This window comes from Aythya fuligula, chromosome 2 (genome assembly GCF_009819795.1).
Source record: "Aythya fuligula isolate bAytFul2 chromosome 2, bAytFul2.pri, whole genome shotgun sequence".
Lineage (NCBI taxonomy): Eukaryota > Metazoa > Chordata > Aves > Anseriformes > Anatidae > Aythya > Aythya fuligula.
The window spans coordinates 878835-899437 of record NC_045560.1 but is presented as its reverse complement, the minus strand read 5'-3'; the positions used below and the strand labels follow the sequence as shown (position 1 = coordinate 899437).

Genomic DNA, 20603 nt, shown 5'->3' with positions numbered 1-20603 from the left:
GCTCCAGCTCTTCTACTGTAAAAAATAGAAGACATGTAAAGAATGAAAAAGTGGAATTGCACCATCTCATTATTTCATGGATGTTCAAATGTGAAAGTGCAGAAATAGCAGCAGAATGAGGTTAGGCTAAATCAGCACTTCTCCACCAGAGCTGTCACAAAGAGGAAAGTAGAGTAAGCAACAGCTGAGGCTTCTCGGGTTCGCAGCAGGTCTGTTTCTGCAGCCTGGAGGACAAGAAAAAGCACATCTAGCCCGTAACTACAGCCAGGCTCATTCTGCTATTAATCCGAGGAATTGGGTGAAAGCTGAGGAACCAGAGGGGGTTCACACCTTCAGATTCAGAAAGCAACGATTCCAAACTGATGTAGTTGGGCGCTTAACACTGACTGGTAAGACCCCTCTTCATTTTCTGGGGCATCATTCATGTTATTCAAGTACTGCTGCATCAGAATAGTTCAATATTCTTCAGTGAACCACAACAAACAACATACATGGGGGTTTGGAGATGATGGAAAAACTCACAACTTGACTACGATTGGGAAGTCCACAGGACTCACGCTGCCGTGCGTCGTTCCAGCTCCTCAGCTCGTGAGTTTAAACCCTTTCTAAACCTTTGCTCTTTGACAGGTAGCACATAAATCAACCGGGACGCTGCCAGAGCCCAAGTTCCTCTGCCAGGGAAGACCCCATCACCCTACCCTGTCTCTTGATCCGTGTCACAGACATCACCTGCACGCACAGGCCGAGTATCTAACATCAACAGACACGGAGGCATTAGAAAAGCGGCTGTCCTTCAGTCTGCAAGGACTGTGGAGCTTATCTTCACAGCTTCAGGAGCATCTAAGGATTAATCCACAATAAATAAATAAATAAATAAATCGAAGGATTTGAGGAGTGACTGGTAGGGAAGGGACGGGCAGATACAGCGCGGACCCCTCTGCCTTCTGTGAGAAACGGGAAACTAAACCTGACCCGAAGTGGTTGAGGATTTGTAATTCTCCTGCATCACTTTCTTGTGAAGCTCTTTCTGCCAGTCTTCCAGGTTCTTCCCCTCATGTGCTGCCGCATTATCAAGTGTCCCAGGGACCTAAAACAGAAAGTGTTCAGCACTCGGTGCCAGCAGTACACCATACACCCTCAAGAGCCTCTTTGCTCATCAGCCAACAGTTTCTAGCAATGCTCATGTTACGTATAACCAGCATCTTACCTCAGGAGTTTACATGTGAATTTTCTAGTGTTATCTCTACACATAGCTCAGAGCAGTAAAATGATTTAAAAATAACATGACTCAGTGATTTTGTAAAACAACTGGGTCAAAAATTAATCACAAAAAAAAAAAAAAACGTGGTCAGTGAACTTGAAACTCCAGTCACTGAATGAATAAAATAAAATAAAATAAAATAAAATAAAGTAAAATAAAATAAAATAAAATAAAATAAAATATTTCGGAATGCATTTTAACTGAGGCAATGCCACAGTCCATCAGATCCAGCTCTAGGAGTTTTTCCCCTGCTAATAAAACTGAAAAGGTAATGCGGACAAAAAATTCAGCCCTGTGAATACTGAAAGATGATTACTGCAGTGTTTGCAAAAATATATTGAAGGTGAAATGCTAAAAATATGTTTTTTTTTTTTTTCCATTAATTTCTTTCAACTTAGCCAGATATCTCTTTCTTTGAGGTGAACGGTGCTGCACGCAGTTCCTATCGCTATGGGCAGGACCCAAACACGGGATCTGTGCAGTCATAGTGAGAAGGAGCTCACACCTTGCCTTCATACGTGTTGCATACGTGTCTGCATACGTATACACACGTGGGCTGTGTGTGTACTTTATCTAAACGTGGTACCCATAGAGCACCACGTTTGTGAATGCTTGTCTTTAAATATTTTATTTTGCCTTTTGACGTGACGCACGTCTCATTGCTTTTGACATCTGCAGCGTGCTCCGCGTTTACACCCAGCTGCTCACTGCTGCCAGGAGGAATCGTTGGGCCACTCACGTTTCAGTGGTGAGGGGTGCCTCGGGTACTGTGCTCAGCTTTGGGCCCCTCGCCACAAGAAGGACATGGAGGTGCTTGAGCGGGTCCAGAGAAGGGCGACGAAGCTGATGAGGGGCCTGGAGAACAAGTCCTGTGAGGAGCGGCTGAGGGAGCTGGGCTTGTCCAGCCTGGAGAAGAGGAGGCTCAGGGGCGACCTTATTGCTCTCTACAGGTACCTTAAAGGAGGCTGTAGCGAGATGGGGTTGGTCTGTTCTCCCACATGCCTGGTGACAGGAAAAGGGGGAGCGGGCTAATGTTGCACCAGGGGTGTTTTAGGTTGGATATTAGGAAGAACTTATTTACTAAGAGGGTTGTGAGGCATTGGGATGGGCTGCCCAGGGAAGTGGTGGAGTCACCATCCCTGGAGGTCTTTAAAAGACGTTTAGATGTAGAGCTCAGAGATATGGTTTAGTGGAGGACTGGTTAGTGGTAGGTCAGAGGTTGGACTGGGTGATCCTGGAGGTCCCTTCTGTGATATATGGAGTAATAATTCGTGTCAAGGAAATGGTTGATATTAATAAAGAAAGGGGAGATGTGGGAGTGTGGCCATGGGGGTCGGCAAGCCCCATGGTTGATGATAATATTAGACTCTTAACGATGAGGTCATCAGGAATGCAAAAGAGTTTAGAGGGAGCAAAGAAGGGTGATTCAGGAGACGCCATGCCATCTTGGGTTGCTTGTTCTCCAGCCGTTAAGACATGGAAGTTGCTGGGGGTTTGCTGTTGCCAGGCAAAGTTGTTTGAGCAATGAGAAGTTGTTGGAAAAGGACTGATGTGGAGAGAAGGGTATAAGAGGGGAGCTTGTCCTCAAGATGAAAAAAGGCAACATGATACAATGAAGTTATGTAATCAATAAGGAAGTAGAAAGAAGGAATGAAAAGGAACAGGCTAGCAGAATGGAGACTGGGACAGGAACAGGTACATTGGTTGCCTCATGAAGATAGGTTCAGCCAAACTCAGCAAACTGCGCAAAGAAGCTCGTACTGAAAGTCGCTGGAAATGGGCACCAGAGCTGGGAAGAAGCTCAAGCTGAGAGAAGCGGAGCTGCGCACACAACTGCCCCTCGCTGGTAAGCAGCTGCACATTATGGGGAATCTGTCCTTAGGAACAAAGACTGTCCTGGTACCCTTACAGCTTATTCTCTGTATTAACAATCAGACAGTTTATGATTCTGAAACAGGGGACCAAACTGATGTCAAAGTGTGGGACTCTGCTACAAAAAACGACAAGGTTGCAGTGGGATTGCTCAGCACCTGGCAAGCAGTCTCTGAGGCCTTACAGAGCCCTGTGGGGCCACAGTCAGACACGTGTGGTTTGCCAGACAGTGAGGGAGCTGTGGGCTCCTTTACTGATCCTTCTGCTATTGGCCTTGAAAAGGAGATGGGTATGTTTTTCTTTGATCCAGGAAGAATAGGATACATAAGGCTCGAAGGCTGAGTTGCTGAACAACTTAAAGCAAGACATATTGTTCCCACGATTAGCCCTGGAATTCTCCAGTGTTTGTAATCAAGAAAAAAAATGGAAAATGGGGACTGTTGTCTGATCTGAGAGAAATTAATGAAGTTTTGGAAGATATGGGAGCACTTCAACCAAGATTACCAACTCCAATTATGCTCCCCAGTTGCGGACATTAATAGTGGTAGACTTAAAGGACCGTTTGTTGCCTTATCTGATTGTATATATTTATAGGCGTATGTAAAAGTTATGTTTTATATATTTATGGTAGAGTGTAGGCTCCCCGTGTACCCAGCGCTGTTTATTTTTATAATACATTTATTATTTTATTATATTTTATATTATATAAACATCACTACGTTCAGATTGAGCTGAGATTTCATTTATAGCACCTCCAACCTCGGGGACCCTGTGTTTCTGTGACACTTTGCCCCCCGCTGGGACGGGCCCCAAAGCGAACACACAGCGGCCGCTGACCCCTCCACCACACAGCGGGCCGAGGCCGCCATCTTGGCCCGCCCCGCCCCGCCCCCGCGGCCGCAGCCAATCCGGCCTCAGGCGCGCAGAGCCCCCCCTCGCCATTGGCCGTCCGCCTCTTTGCCCCCGCCCTCCCGCCGAGCGCGCGCGGGCTGGGCACAGCCAATGGGCGCGGGCACGTGCGGCGCGGCCCGCCTGCGATTGGCCGGCGAAGCGAGGAGAGGGCTCTGATTGGAGGAGGAGGGCGTGGCTTTAGGGGCAGGGAGCGGGCGTGGCGGGAACGCGCTAAGCGGTTGCCATAGCAACGGCGCGGGGTGGCGGGAACCTGAGGGGAGCGGGGTGGGAGGGGGGGGGCGGCGTGACAGGACCGGGGGGAACCAGGGGGGACCCGGGGGTCCCGGGGCAGTGACCGTGACACCGGCATCGGCCCCATCCCGCCCCAGCTCTTCTCCTTTCCCTGGAGAATGAGGCACAGGGCTCTCACAATAATGTAAATTTTACAAAAATACACATTTCCAGGCAAAATAAGCCAAATCCACACGTTTTTGCCTCAATCTGACGCAGCCTGTAATGACATGGCGAGCGAGCCCTGCAGCACCACAGGCTGCGGCTGCCTTCGTCCCACCCTGATGCCACCAAGCTATACCCCAGGCCTCCTGGCACCTCAGGGCACACCTCCCTAACAGCACTGCCCCCGAGAAACACCAACATTGACCAAAAATACAATTACTGAAGGTAAAAATTGAGCAAACGGCTAGTCTTGAGCTTCTCTGTTTTCACGGGACGCAGAAAATTGTACAAACGGCCCCAGCAGGCCTGTAACGACATGGCGAAGGGAGGCGGAAAAGAACTTTAAGGCTACACAAAATGGCAACCGCGCTCCAGGCCCCTTTGCTGCTCTGCATCGCCTCATCCAGGCCAGCCCCAGCCCCAGCAGCTTGGAGCCCCCAAAATGTGCTCCCAGGAGGGCTCACGCTGCCCCCAGGCCACGCCATCCAGCTACCACTTGCTGGAGAGGCAGCCGCGGGGTCACCGCTTCCTTTCTCGAAGGTTTTCACACGCGTTGGGTGTTCCCTCACACGATTTCATGTGCTTAGTGAGCCAGCAGTAACTTGAATTTGTTTTTAGACCAGTCTCTGGGGTCTAAGACGTCTCGGGATGACACTTTGGATGTTCTGCCCGAAGCACCACGAGTTTTTCTGTGTGCTGGTGTCGTTCTGTGTGCAGTAACGGAGCGCTGCACATTTCCTACACATCCCCAACACCCTCAGGCAGGCACCGCGGAGAGCTGCGAGGCAGCTCCACAAACCACCCCAACATGCCCAGCAGAAAACAACCCCCAAAATATCCCCTTCCCAGGCAGGGGGCACAGGGCGGCCGCTCAACAGCCTCCTCCTGCCTGCTGGGAGACCCTGCTGCCCCTAAACGGGCTGGGAAACCCATCGGATTTTCTATCTGGAGTGCACAACAGATTCCCGGATCTCTGCGCAGGGCCAAGCGCCCACAGTCCGTTGTGTTTCTTGCACGTGGCTCTCCTGGTGCTTAACTAAACTCCTCCTGAGCACAAATCTCTTCCTGCAGAGGTGACACTGGAACAGCCCCTCTCCCGAGTGGCGGCGCAGGTGGTTTAAAAGATAATCTTTCCTCCGGTAGCTTTTGTCACACTCCGAGCACTTGTAGGGCCTCTCTCCCGTGTGAGTCATCTGGTGGCGAACGAGCCAGGAGTGGCACACAAAGCTTTTCCCACAGTCATTGCAGATGTAGGACTTCCCCCTGCCCTGGCTCTGCTGCTGGCCCGCCAAGCCGCCCTTGGGTGCCTCCGACACGTCCCGCGGGTCATCCCCACAGGGGCTGGGAATGGGTTTTTCTGTGGGGAGCTTCTCCCTGTGTCCCACAGCTGGATGATCCTCTGCACAAATATTGCTTCCACCTGCAGCCTTCTGTCCGTGGGCTGTCAGTGGTGCCCCCATGACAGGAGCCCTCTGCCCCGCACGTTTCTCCCCCGGAGCACCGGGCTGCTGCTGGAGCATCCTCTCGCCGAGCCTCTTCTCGCACATGGGGCCTGGAAATGCCTCTTCTCGGTCTCCCCGGAGAGCTGGAAGAGGTTCCTGCTGGCTGGAGTCTCTCTCGCATTTGCTGTAGGCACACGGCCTCTTTCCAACATTTTCCTGAGCACTGAAGAAGTCTAAGTGTTCACCAAATGCTTGGTTGTACCGAGCGTCATCCCCAAAGCCGTTCCTGGTGGTGTTCGTTCCCATCATTTCCGAATTCCACTGACTGTCCCACGTCACTCCAGGGGTAGGATCCTTGCAAAACTTCTCTCCGGGTCTCCCCAGTACGCCAGAGTCACAGACCGTGCTTCCAAAGCTATCTGCCGGAGAATCCTTCTTCATGTTCTCATCATGCACTGAAACAGACAGATTTCACAGGCTTTCAGTTAAAGAAGCCTCCTGAGAGTATCACAAAAATACATTCCTCAATATTCTTGCACCAATGGGCAAAGTGCCTAAGATGGGAGGCTTCAGTAGTGAGGGGAAGGGCGAGTACCAGCGTTCCACTGAAATAAAACCCCCAGGAAAATAAATGGTCTGCTAGCAATTATTATTTTGAAATCTCTGTGAAAAATCACTAAGGTCCATGTTCCTCTCCTACCCTCCTCTGACCCCCACCAATCCAACCTGAGGTACCTGGCACCTTAGCTGCTTCGGCACAGCTCTAGATTTATCACTGGGCAAAGGACGCCCCACTCGGCCCTGCCTGGAGCTCTGCTGCCTGCAAATTCCCTTGTTCTGTAATTACAGCTCCCTGTGACAATAACCCAGTGTTTCGTTTTCATGATTATTTTCCATCAGTGGACTTCAGCTCGGGCTCCTCATTTTCCACGTCCCCTTTTTTTTTTTTTTTTTTCCATTTTTCCATGTCCAGAGACATTTCTCTGTCCCCTGTGACCCTTCCATCGTAGCACATTGCTTCCAAAAACCACAGATCAGCCAGCTGAGACCAACATTATCCACACTGCAGAAACATCCTAAGCTCTCATTCCTCCTGCTGCACACTAGGACATCAGCACACAAACAGTTGCCACACACCAAGCTAAAGCATTTCTTGCAAAAGGCACCAGCGTAACCATCCCAGCACGTCCTCTCGCCTCGGTAGCCACAGGGTACGTGGCAGGACAGGCTGGAGGGCCTGGAACAGAGTCAGCTGGGAGCCCGTGCCCCGAGGCCTCTACCAGCAGCCTGAACTGGTGTCTCAGGAAGGAGTTTGGTGGAGCTGAGCCAGCCCTGCACCAGGGCAATATCCTAAAGGACCTTTTTTTCTGTGGGGTGAAACCATTTGTGTAGGCAGTCCCCACTGTCACTGGCAATAAATTAATTTATCCATTAATTTATAGCAGCTTCACCACGTGCCTGTCAATGTCCATGAATGCCCAAATTATTTACAGGAACTGGAGGCATTCTGGGCTACCAACTGATTTCTACACAAAATATTCTTCTGCCTACTCCTCCTCAATTTTTGCTGCAGGACAGCTCTCCTGCTTGGGAACACAAAGCCAAGGCTCCACGGTCCTTGGTACCAGGTTTGGAGACACCAAGCCAGCTGAAACTACCAACCTGAGCACACCACCCTGCCTGCCTGAACTGAAAACCAAGGAGGTGTTTATGACAGTTTTAGGGCAGCTGAGGGAGGGAAGAGACTCTTCAGCTGACAAAATACAATTTTGCGAACAAACATTACCTGGCAGACTGAGGTTTGCATCAGTTCTTTCATGGCTTACGTCGTACGGCCATGACATTTAATGTAACATAAAAAATGCTCCAAATTGGATCTGCTATCCCAGGAAATCTCAGATAAAATTCACTACTGACCTGTTCTTGGGTACGTACAGATTTCTTCTTTCTTGGAGTCTTGGCGTTCAGGGCAGCGTGGCTCCTCCTCTTGTTTAATCCATGACATAACGTCGGTTGCACAAGTCTGAAATTCTGTTCATTGGGGAAAACGTACACAGTTGAGAAACACTGCAGAAAGCTGCAAAGCACAGAACACTGAGGAGCTCACAAAGGTAGGAAAAGTGCTGGCAAAGCCTCAGGAGCCACCCAAGTGGTCACTCCTACACCAGGAGGTTTTTCCAGGGAATCCTCACCCGTGTCAGGGTCTCCTGGGACATCTTCGCCCTCTGCGCCCGGCAGCTCTCTGGCATACGCCTCCGTGCCTCTCTTGATCCGACCTGAAGTCTCGGGCTCATAAAACGCTGGCTCTGATAAAGGACAAAATTCAAGACAAGCTTATCAGATGTGCTTAAGTTCAAGATTTTACAAGGCTGAGACTTGTCCTTGTTTTGTTTTTCCCCATGGCAACCCTAGATTTTACATGAGCCCGCTTTCTAAATGAAATCTGACAGAAAGGGCTAAAAATCCCAGTTTGCTTTACAAGCTACAGGCCAAATAAAATTAGCGCAGCCAACAAACAGAGCTGCCACCCTTCGCAAAGGATAATGTGCCCCATGTCTGGTCCTGACACTGATTTTGCCTCCTCCGAGCTAACTCTTTGGCCCAAAAAAGTGAGTAAGCAGCTTCCAGCTGTCAGCTCGAGGGGTGCAGAGTAAGGAATTTAAGGGGAGTGAAACATTTCTCCTTCCACTGTTCGGATGAAAACCAGCCAAGAACTCCAGGGCAGCTGCGAGAAGGGAAAAGATGAAATACCACCTGCTTACCTGTCAGAACTGGTGGCAAGTCTGCTCAGAAACGTGAGCGTTTTATAAAATATTTGGAATACGTGAGGAAAAAAAAAAAAAGCTTAGAATCTAATCCCTCTGCCTTCTTCCCTCCGAGGTATGCAGTTACTCACCTGGGCAGGGCTCTTCCAGAGCTCCCATAGCCTCCACCTCTTCCTGATCCGCTGCACACAACTCTTCTTCTTGTTTAACATGGATTATGCTGTCTTCTGTTCAGAGGAAGCAAGGGTATTTTAATTCTGTGTACAACATTAATTAACATTCTCATCCCATCCCAGGCTCAGCAGCTCTGTTCTAGCTCTGGTACCAGCAAAAACCTCGCTTCAGACCTAGCTCCTGCTGCCCAAGACCCCTTCAGCAGAGCTCAGGTATCTGCCACAAAGCCCTCGGCGAGCTTCAGGGACACACACACGTTTCTGCAGCTGCAATGCCTGGTTTGCTGCAGCCAATGTCAGGAAACAAAATCTTATTCTAGGTGTCCCGGGGGGAGGAAGGTGCCACTGAATTCTTGTTTTTGAGTCCCGCTGCTGCTTTGGCTCTGGCAGTCTCTGCTCGGTGCCCCTCAGTCACACCCACAGCACTTCTAGCCCATCAGGAAAGCGTTGCTGGATGCCGAAATTCACTGCTTCATACAGAGCAAGAACAGAGCTTAGAAAGAACATCACTAAGAGAAAATCATGAATAAAAGCTATTGAAAATGAAAAACGCCTCCAAGAAATACAAAGGGGAAGGCGGACAGGCTGATGCTCCACGCCTTGCTCTACCTTTACGCTCGGGTACCACAAGGCAGGGATCGATGTAGCCCTTCAGGGGTGTGAGCCCCAGCATGGATATTTGTGTGAGGGGCTCAGAAGATGCTTTAACAGCCAGCCCTGGGGAAAAAGGGTGGCTGACAGGGTTAGGGGCTTTACACCGAAGCAGGGCAGCTGGAAGGGGAGACGAGGATGCAGGCTGGGGGTACCCTGGGGCTGTGAGCACCGGGGGGCTCCCCAGTATAAGGAGGACACGGGGCGAGCTGTGGGGGCTCCTTGATGGCTCTGGGGTCCTCCTTGTGCCTCCATATGCAGCCGGGATCCCCCGACCCCCTTCCCCACGACCACCCCTCTCCCATTCCCCCCTCCCCGGGCCCTTACCGCGGGGGAGCAGCGCTCCGCGGGGGCTCCTGCGAGGGGCCCGGCGCAGGGCCCGGCGCCAGCCCGGCAGCGCCCGCCGCTCCCGTTCCCCGAAGGGGGCCCACGGTGCCCGCAACCGGGCCGGGCCCCTCGGCCCCGCAGCCCCTCGACGGCCTCCGCGCTCCAGCCGCCGCTCCAGCGCCTGCAGCCGGCCGCGCAGGGCCAGGGCGGCCCGGAGCTGCCGCTCCGCCCGTGCTAAGCGGGCCTCCAGGCAGAGCAGCCTCGCCGATACCGACACCGAGCCCGGTATCGCCGCCGCCCGCCCCGGCTCCCGGCCCCCGGCCATGGCCGCCGCCGAGCTCCGCGGCCCCGAGCTCCGCGCCCGGCCCCGCAGCGCCCCCTGCAGCCGCCCGCGGGGCCCGGGGGGCCCGGCTGACCGAGAGGCTGAGGCGCTGGGACGCTTTATTTATCGATTTATTCGTTAAAAGACAGCCTGAAAATGTAAAGGTTGCCACGCTAAGTAACACCCAGCGCCTTGTCAGGAGTAGCAGTGACAGAAACACACTCACAAATAAATCATTTTTCGTTTTAAACCCTCTTAATTTCTTCTAAACAGTAGGAACAAGGTCAGATCCGGGGGCTGCTGGAGCACATCTGGGACCAGAGGGATCCTGAGGGGGCCTTCAGACCAACCGGGCTGGGATTCTGTGACAAGAAGCTGAACCAGAGCCTGGCACGCTGGGATGCTTTATTTATCTATTTATTTGTTAAAATTCAGCCTGAAAATGTAAAGCTTGCCACACTAAGTTACACCTAGCACCTCGTCAGGAGTAGCAGTGACAGAAACACGCTCACGAATAAATCATTTTTCGTTTTAAACTCTCTGAATTTCTCCTAAACAGTAGGAACAAGGGCAGATATGGGGGCTGCTGGAGCACCCCTGGGAACAGAGGGACCCTGAGGGGGCCTCCAGCCCCAGCTGGACTGGGATTCTGTGACAAGAAGCAGAACCAGAGCCCAGCATGCTGGGTGCACCAACCCACGCTCCCGTTGGCCACCCTCTCCATGAAGAAATCCTGCCCCAAACCCAACGTAGCCATGCCCTGCAGCAACTCGAGCCTGTTCCCTCACGTCCTGTCACCGAGAAATGCCGACACCTCCCTCCCCGCATCCTCCTTTCGGGGTGCTGGCGGGAGCTGCGGTCTCACCAGTGCCACGTCGGGGGACGGCAGTGACGTTCCTCGCGCTTGTGACCCCAAGAGCTGCAGCCAACATCTGCTGAATTTGTAAATCTGAAAAAAATGTGACAAAAAAATGTGACAAAAAAATGTTGGGTGCACGGCTGGGGCCTGTGAGGGTGTGGGATCCCCTCTGTGCACGAGGCCTGTGCTGACCCATGGTGTGGGGCACCTGAGGTTCATTTTGGGAACTGCCACGGCCCCAGGACAGGGGCATGGTGGCCATGCGGTGCGTCCTAGCCACGGCTGTGGTTTGCCTGGCCCTGCTACCACCCCATCTGTGGTGTCACCAGCCTCACAGAGTGATGCCTCCATGTGTTTTTCAGACTCCAGCCTGACCAGAAGCACCCAGGGGCTCCTCTGTGGGTGTCCCTATAGGGCAGCCTTCACCAGGTCAGGTAACACCTCCAGGCCACCCTCTGTGCCATATAGCTGCTGTGTGACCCGCAGGATGCTGGGCAGCACGACCTCAACTCATCCTAATCCAGGACATTTGCTAAGCTGCCTGGCCACCAGCTACACGAAACAGGACCTACAGGACCTCCTTCACCTCTGAAGTGATCAAAACTGCAAAGATAAGTGTTTGCTGACATTACTGATGTCACTGATGTGCTCGTTCTTGCTGCAGAGAGGTGTCAGGATGGTGCTGAGTTGTGACTCAGTGATCCCAATCAGCTGGAGTTGGACCTGATGATCCTTGTGGGTCCATTCCAACTCGGGATATTTTATGATTCCACGAGCTCTGCAGCCTCCTCCAATAGTCGGAATCTGGTGTTTGACCTGTACTACAATAAACTGCTCATACCCACAGCAGGGTCTGGGTGGGAAGGGACCCCAAAGCCCCTCATGGCCACCCCCTGCCATGCCCAGGGCCCCCTGCCCCCAGCCCAGGCCAGCCCCATCCAGCTTGGCCCATCCTAGGAAGGGACAGAAAGAGGCTCCAGAACCTGGACACGGCGCTAGGTGACAGCTATGGGCTGTCATTGTTTGAAGCCTGTTGGAGGGACTGGAAGAGCACAGCTGCTCTGCACCTACCTGTGCCCTCACATCCTGCATTTAATTGCTGTGTAAGGAGCTGGGTGCAGGAGAGCTGGCCCGCTGATCCGAAATGCAGAAGTGGCCGTGTTCCCGTGGTATGTGAAGAATTCCTGCCTCTGTGGGGTAGGACGCGCAGAGAGGCTTTTATAAACAAAAATCTGAAGTCGTAAAGCAATAAAAGATGTGCAGTTGCTCTAGCAGCGGAAGGTACTTGCAAAATGAACAAACACTTGAGCTGCTCTTAAACAAAATGGAGTCATAGAATCACCGAGTATCCTGAGTCGGAAGGGACCCACCAGGATCACCAAGAACCAATCCTGGCTCCATGCAGGGTCATCCCAAAATCATCCTGTGTGTGTGACAGCGGTGTCCAAATGCTCCGGCAGCTCGGGGCCGTGCCCACACCCCTGGGCAGCCTGTCCCAGTGCCCAACCACCTCTGGGTGCAGACCCTTTCCCTAACCCCCAGCCTGACCCTCCCCTGTCCCAGCTCCATGCCGTCCCCTTGGGTCCTGGCGCTGTCCCCAGGGAGCAGAACTCTGCCTGCCACTCCAGAGCTCGAGAATCCAATGGGTCGTTGCTGTCCTGCATCAGCTGTGTCTTCTCTGTTTCTCTGAGCATGCTTTTGCCTTCTTTTGTAAAGAATACCTCAGCCTAGACATCTGGCTTTGCGGTTGCAGTCATATTCCAGCCTAAGCTGTATCAAACCATGCAATGGAAGATCAGAAAAGTTACACTGAGAGGAGCTACCCAACGAGGGCAAAAGCACAGCACTTGTTCACGGGAGGTGTGAGGACTCCACGAGCATCACCTTGTGCTCCTGAAATTCTCCCTCCCCTCCTGCATCTTCCCTGGCTTCTCCCTGCAGCTTCTGCTCTGTCCCATAAGCATCACGGCATCTGGGTGAGGATTTTTCTTCTCTCCTTGGAGAGCAGCACATTTCTGTGTCACTTGGCAATGTTTGTTCTCGAATTCAGGGCTGCATTTCTGAAATTTAAGCTGCACGAACCTCAAAATAGCTCCGAGATTCGTTTGAAATATACATATTGATCTCTGAAATACAAGAGAGCTGGGCTCGAGCAGGGAAACTGTGACTCACTGTGCAAAATACTGCTCTGCCTGTATTATCACAGCTAGCATCAGGACGTGCTGAAATATGGAGCACATCAATTGCCTCTGATGCTTTGTAGCAGTTAAAACGTGAGGTCTCAGACAAAAATAGGAGAGTGCTGTTAAGATAGCATAACCCTTCTCAGCCCAGTGCTAAAATGCCTGACTTTTTGCTGATTTTTACAGTTGTGGTAAGGACCCCAGTGTTTTTTACCATCCTTTTGTAACATACCATAGCAGCCCACAATAGTCTCCTGTAGCTCCTGTAGAATAACCCACAAATGCTGCTGAAATGTTCCCAAATTTTCGGCTGTTCAGGTCAGAGGGCAATCGGAGCACCTCTGCACCTTTACCCCAGAATAATCCTGCTCCTCCCGGACTCAAAGGAGTGGGCTGAGCTGATGGCGACTGCAGCGCTGTGGCTGCTGAAAACTTTTTGCCTGCAGCAGGATCGATGTGATCTGCCCGCAGGACGAGGACTGCACAGTGAGCTCACTTACATGCTATTTTTAGGTGCTGTTACCATTCCAGCCCTCTTTGGATCTCATGCGCGCGTGGAAAACAACGCTCCTGCTCAGGTTCTGCTGCAGTATTAAAAAAAAATAAGAAAAAAAAAAACAATGAAAACCCACTCTGTTCTGCAAGGGAGGCTTTTGTCTTCCAATCAGTAAGAAGAAATACAACAAACTGCCAGTTGCTTTGAGCAGGGAACGAGAGGTAGATGTGACAGACCTCCCCAGCTCCAGCACAGATGGGAAGGTCCCTGGGATCCTTCCCTGTGCACTCACACCCAGGGCAAGGAGAAGCAGGTACAGTGACATTAGAAAAAGACCAAAAAAAAAAAGAAGCACCGAGGACTTCACACTTTAATCCGTTCAAGTTTCATGTCATTATTATCAAAAAATCAAGTATCTACTGCCGTAGATGTAACTGGCGTTTCACACACAGATAGAAACGTGTTCCCTGCCCTGAAGGCTCACAGGCTGTTAACAAAAAAGGTGAAAGGGAGACAAGCAGCTTCACCAGTCAGCAGGAAACCACTGGAGGACTGATTAGCTCACCTGCCTATTGAACAAGACCCAAACGAGCTGTCTGGGTATCGAATGCCCTGCACTGCTAACTGCCGAGAGATTTTCCTTCAGCACGTCAAATAGCGGAGAGAAAGAATGCACGTGGACCAGATTTATAGCAGCAAGAGGCCACTGAACCCCGAGACGTGATGAAATACGGAACCCTCTGTCCCCACAGATCTCATATTTGTTAAAAAAAAAATCCAAACGGCTACAGGCAGAGAGGCTCACCGCACACAGACCCACTCAGACACGTCAGAGGCTGAGAGATCAAAGATCTCAGCGGCACCAAGGCGAGAAGAGGCTGCAGGCAGATGTCAGCAGGCAAACACCTGCAGCAGCTGACACTCCTGCCAGGGGCTTTGTGCCAGCTCTGTCCCGCAGCACAGGCTCACAGCACGTTCACCCTGACGTGCTCTGGATTCTGCAAGCATCGGGTTAGCTTAAACGGACGAGAGCAGGCGGCAATGAACAGTGAGGACCTGGAGAGGGACCTCACTTCTTGGCCAAAAGCAGGGACTGGGCAGTGACAGAGAGGTTTCTAAAGCCTGGTGAGTGATGGGGAGAACCCGCAGCAGCTTTCAAGCAGGTCAGGCAGCAGCACAAGCCCTGAAGTTGCACGATGTACTTGGGCCATTTGTTAAACACATTTCATTTGGGGATATAATGCAAAAAAAAAAATATGATATCAACCTCAAGCTAACAGGAGGAAAGGGAGATGAAGACGATAGTGACATACAAAGGAAAGTGTTAACGTGCAGGCAGTTAGCAGAAAGTTATCCCAACGCTCACTTCAGCCTGAGTACAGCTGTGCCCTGCCTCTGGCTTACAAGTGCTTTCCCCTTTCAGTTCCACTGGGAGTCCTGCAGGTCTCAGGAGGAGTCTGAGCAATGCCACCTCCCTTAGGTGTGCTCAGGAGGAGGCAATGAAGCGAATTCCCCGCAGTTCCTGCACTACAAACCCAGCCTCCAGCGGAGCAGGACCCAGTGCACGTCAGAACAACCTCACGCATCAGGGCATGCGGTGGCCCTACCGCTGCAGTTTCCAGAAAAATAAATCTGATTTTAAAGAAGGAACTGCGAGAGGCTGGGGATTCTCCTCCTTGGAGATCTTCAGAAGCCACCTGGATGTGTGGCAGCAGCTCTGGGTGGCCCTGCAGGAGCAGGGGTTGGACTGGATGGACACAGAGGTGCCCCCAACCTCAGCCGCTCCAGGAGATGAACCTGTATTTCGAGTGAGCTTCCCGAGCAGCAGCAGCAAGAAAAATGTCACTTGGCCTGTGCATGGAGAGCTAGGAACTGAGCAGCCGTCCCTCTTTGGCACACGGGGCATCCGTGCAAGCCATGAGCCAGCCCCCACCTCGTGCACGTGTTCAGTTGCTTGGAGTCTTTTGCAAACGTGTGACTCAAACCTGCCCATGAAACTGAGCACAGCAGAAGTTCATCCAGGAGAGCAGCCGGGGAAACTCCAGGCAAAGAGCAGCTCCTTCCAAAAACCTTACTTTGCTGTTTGTAGCCAGCTCAAGTAACTGATTCAAACCTGGAGAGGCCCCAGACACTTTTATCCTTAAGAGATCCTGGGTTCTCTATGAGGTATTACGGCGTGCCGTCGCCACCACGAAGAAGAGGGCAGCAGTGCCAAGTTGGATCCTAATCCTACTTTGCTCGGACCTTTGGGATAAATTGCTGGAGGGACTTCAGAGGTTCTCTCCTCCCTTACCTCTTCCACCCCGGGGCTGTAGGGCCACGGGAGCCCCGCACGACCTAGAAGCTGTGCAGTGGAGCCTCCCTCGTGCGACCGCCAGCCACGCAGTTCCTCTCACGCAGGTGGATCTTCTCGTGCTGGAGGAGGTGCTGCTTCTGGGTGAAGCGCTTGGAGCACTCGCCGCACTGGTACGGCCTCTCCCCGGTGTGGATCCTCTGGTGCCGGGTGAGGTTGGAGGGGTGGCTGAAGGTCTTGCCGCAGTAGGAGCACCAGAGGACGCCTGGGCTGCGTCCCGAGTGCACGCGCCGGTGGATGATGAGGGTTTTCTTCTGGGGGAAGAGCTCCTGGCACTTGTTGCACCTGTAAGCCCTTCCCAGAGCGTGGCTCTTCTGGCTCGGCTTGTCGGTGCCGCGCGCCTTGTCCCTGCCTTTTGTGTTCTGGTTCTGCCTGAAGCTCCCCCTGCCCACGCGGGGCCTGTCCTCCACCTGGTGCTGCTGCTGGAGGAAAACCTCCCCGTCCTCCGGGTACTCGGCACCGCACGGCGTGCCGTGACCCTGCTGCTGCATCATCAGCATCTTCTTCAGGCACAAGCCCTTCCTACAGGCGGCGCAGGAGTGGGGTCTCTCCTCGGGGCGGTCTTGCCTGTAGAACGTGACGGTGCTGATTTCGCCCAGGCCACCTTCCCCGTGCGCGGACGGCACCAGCCTGCTCGTGCTCAGGTTTCCCAGGGGCGCGGGAGAGCCGTACTGACCATCGAAGGGCAGCACCTCGCTGGGGCCCTGGAAAACCACCTCCTCCGCATCCCTAGATAAAGCTGTGGGGGACTCGGAGCTCTGCAGGCAATCGTCGGAGTCCAGCTGCTCTATTTTGAACGCTATCACCTCGTCTGCTGGGACTGAGGAGAAAAACAAAGGGGCATTCACTGGTGAGTGACACGGGACGCTTCTGAAACCCCCTCACTCGTTCCCCTGCCGCCCCCAAAATCAAACAGGCCCCTCTCACGCAGGGAAGAGAGACTAAAAGAAGAGGGAATGTGACTGAGAAGCACGGGAGTGCTTCCTTTTCAGCTGGCTTAGCAGTGACTCTGAAAAGCCACCAGGCAGAGGGCAGAGGGGAGTGCAGCCTTTCAAGACAAGCATCCAGTGCTCCCCAGACAGTTCACAAAGCTGTCTGCAGCCACCATCCTCCTCCAAAGTGTTTTCTGCCTTCCCAGCTGCCTTCCCTCTACTCCCAGGACGTGGAGAACCACCTGTGTGGCCTCCTTCGTGAAAGGGGACACACAAACACTCGCTGCTTTTGAGTCAGGATGTGCCTACCGCTGCCTTGGATGTCAGGGAGCATCCCCGCAGCCCCCCTGAGGCAGTGCAAGTAGGTTTTCTCTGAGGTTTCATTGCTTCTCACCTCCGAGCTAGGTGTCTGGGGTTCTCTACTCACCCTAAACCTGCCGGGAGCTTTCTCTTGACTCCTTCCTACCCGAACATTTAATTTCGGTTGACCTGGACAGGAGCATGGCCTGTAGGTGGGAAAGCACCCGACTGCTGGCAGCTTCTAGTTAAAAAGTTTTGGGCAGCGTGAGGGCAGAATCTGAACAGGGATCAGCCTCCTGTCTGGACAGTGTCACGTCCCGGTTCACTGGTGCTGAGCAGTGCCTGGCAGGTGACAACACGCCGAGGTGACACTAGGGGCATGAGAAAGAGCATCCAGGATTTACTCCCAGCGGGGCAAATATCAAACCCTGAGCAAGCCCCACTGCCAACAAGGAGAAGAAACGGAGACCAGGACTGATTCCTGCCGGCTCTGCTGACCTCAGGAAGGCTCCTGCTCTCTCCCCAGGCCTCAGCACACGCTGTCCCACAGCACCAGCTCTCCCTGCGCGTTGTGGGGCTGCTCACAACTCACCCACGCTGAGCTCAGTGAACTCCATGTCCTCCGTGGCTCCCTGCTCCTCCGAGCACGCCTCGTCCTCTTGCTTCAGAGCGCCTGCGAAGCTCGGCTCTGGGACGCCGTACTCTGCTGGTATAAAGAGGGAATTCCCTCACCAGGTGTCACAGCATCCTTCCACCTTTCCCTTGCTGCACCCAGGGGAGCTCTCAGCTACCCTGCATTCATTTCCAACCCCTCTCCAGCACCTCCTGCTCCTACTGCTGGGGGCTTCCCACTACCCCACAGCTGATCGTGTTTCAGGACAGCATCCTCGCTGCTGTTGTGTCCAAGCACGCTCTTCCAGAACAGCACTCACCGGGTGTGGGGTCTGCCAGCACTGCTTTTGCCTCCAGGTTCTCCTGTTCTGTCGGGCACTGCACGCCTCCTTTGCTGTCCTGGCTGCTTGCATCAGGTCTAAACACCAGAGACTCTGCTAACGGGAAAGATCAAACCCGTTATATGTTTTCTAACGCTATTACTCCCCTGGGACTTGCTCCTCCTAAGACCCGAGAAGTCCCTGCGAGAGCAAATCAGGATCCATCACCACCCAACACCATCCCCAAGGAATAACCCACAATCAATTCATTCCTTGCCTGCGCTCGGCTCCACAGGAATCTCCCTCTCTCCCAAATCCACCTCATCGCAGCGCACCTCTCTCTGCAGCCGGGACAGGAGGTTGGGTTTGGAGATGGCATAATCTGTCGAGAGACAGAGAAATTACCTTCAGAATTGTTGCTTCCAACCGCCCTTGTTGCTGTAGGTGCCTGGCGAGGGAGCGAGCCTGCAGCAGCACAGGGGTGAGCAAAGTCCTCGGTGTTCAGGGGGAGGAAGGGACCTCTGCAAACACTGCTGGCGAGGAAGGGACCTCTGCAAATGCTGCTGGCAAGGAAGGGACCTCTGCAAACGCTGCTGGCAGCAGCTGCACGCCCCGAGGTGGCTCCATCATCCAAACACACCATTTGGTGAGACCCCACTGCAGGGCACACCAAAATATGGTGGCTTCTGGCTCGGGCAGCCAGCCCCATCGCAGAAAACATCTGGGGACCTCAGGGAAGGGGTCTGCGGGCTGCGCTTGGCACGGAGCAGCCTCTGGAGGTGACGGCAGCCAGTGCCCACCTCAGGGAGTCCTGGCCACCGCGGGGCTGGACGTGACGTGGCCGCAGCAGCGGGCACAGCCTTCGCCGTGTTTCCACAACTTCAGCTCCCAGGAGTGGGAAGAAGCCCCCCGAAACAGAGCTCGTCTGGCAGCACCGACAGCCGACTGCGGACGCGTTATTTACCCAGAGAGATCAGAGACTCGCCGCTCCCCCTCAGCACGTTTCTGTACAGCTCCCTCTGCCATTCCTCCAGGTTCTCCCACTCCGGCTCGGAGAAGCCGGCGGCGCTGCTGTCAAACCCTTCTGGGACCTGCAAGCGTAGAGGTCACAAACTCAGCACCCGCTCCGGTACGGGGAGACCCCTCTGCCGTGCTTACAGCACCAGGGGAAGAAAACTTCCACATTTCTTTTTCATTTTTCACTGCTAGCATAGATCAGGTGCTGAAAAGAGAGAAGAAATCCTGTCTGGGGGCATTGTCATTATATGATGAGAGTAAAGCTGAGGATGTTTAGTTGGAATAACTTGGTTAATTTGTGCTAATTCTGTGAATACTCGATGTTTCTACCCCCCATAATAAAGCTAATTCCTATACTTTGGTGTTATTTTCAGGGGAAAAAAGTTATTGTGTATTGTGGAAGGTAACAGCCTGTCCTTTGCCAGTGAGATTCAACTCAGGCCGACGTGCACAGGAATAATCAGCCGGCTCAGATCCTTGCTCGTGGTGCAAGACAGCACCCCTGTTTGTGGCACGGGGCAGCACCCCCTGCACAACCTGATGCGCTCGGGGAAATTAAGGGGCTCCGGGACCCCCCCTTGTCCTGCAGCACCCGTTCAGCACCCCGTAGGACGGCCTGAAGGACCCACTGAGACGTGATAACGCGATGTGACGATGACAACAAGCCTCACCTTGGGCACCTCTCCGTGGGGTGTGGGGGGCAGGCGCAGCACCCAGAGGTTCCCGTTCCTCAGCAGGTTCTCCACGCTCTCCAGGCGCTGCTGGAGGTGGCCGTACTCCTGGACGAGGGTGCCCAGCAGGGCCAGCTTGCTCTCCAGCCGGTTGCCAAACTCCACCACCGTCCTCTGGCAGTCCACGGACTTCTTCTCGGCGCTCCCCGTCCTCCTCTCCAGCCCCAGCAGCCGGGCTCCGTGCGCCTCCACGCTCTTCTCCACCGCCTGCACCGCGGCCACCACCGTCCACAGCGAGATGCAGCCGCTCCCGGGGGGGCCCGGAGGGCAGAGGGGACCGGGGGGCGGCGGGGAGGCCATGCCCCCGTTTTTTTTTTTTTTAATTATTATTTATTTTTTTATTTCTTTTTTTTTTTTTTAATTTTATTTTTTTATTTTTATCTTTTTTATTTTTTTTATTTTTATCTTTTTTATTTTTTTATTTTTATCTTTTTTTTTATTTTTTAATTTTTTTATATTTTTATATTTTTATTTTTTTATTTTTAATTTTTAATTTTTTAATTTTTTAATTTTTATTATTTTTTATTTTTTATTTTTTTATTTTTTATTTTTTTATTTTTAATTTTTTTATTTTTTATTTTTTTATTTATATTTTGGGGAGGGGGGGGTACACACACCGTAGGGATCCTCCACCCGTGGT

The 20603-nt window shown here is 52.8% G+C and overlaps 1 protein-coding gene across 1 annotated transcript; it reads right to left on the bottom strand.

Annotated features, from left to right (window-relative positions):
• Positions 1 to 4696: 4696 nt before the first annotated feature.
• Positions 4697 to 20263, bottom strand: LOC116486787 (zinc finger protein 282-like). The gene is made up of 9 exons (XM_032183263.1): positions 19904 to 20263; positions 19180 to 19306; positions 18493 to 18597; positions 18216 to 18332; positions 17876 to 17989; positions 8819 to 8914; positions 8115 to 8228; positions 7840 to 7953; positions 4697 to 6377 (listed from the first exon to the last, which is right to left on the bottom strand). The coding sequence occupies exons 1-9, from the start codon at positions 20261 to 20263 to the stop codon at positions 5422 to 5424; spliced, it is 2103 nt and encodes a 700-aa protein (XP_032039154.1). The 3' UTR covers positions 4697 to 5421.
• Positions 20264 to 20603: the final 340 nt, after the last annotated feature.

Excerpts from the sequence above, each read along its gene's own strand:
- LOC116486787 (XM_032183263.1), bottom strand. The coding sequence starts at position 20,263 with ATGGCCTCCCCGCCGCCCCCCGGTCCCCTCTGCCCTCCGGGCCCCCCC. Across the intron at positions 8,915-17,875 it reads GTTCACTGAGCTCAGCGTGG|AAGACAGCATAATCCATGTT; the intron begins GTGAGTTGTGAG and ends TCCTCTGAACAG. Across the intron at positions 7,954-8,114 it reads CCCAGGAGACCCTGACACGG|AATTTCAGACTTGTGCAACC; the intron begins GTGAGGATTCCC and ends CCCAATGAACAG.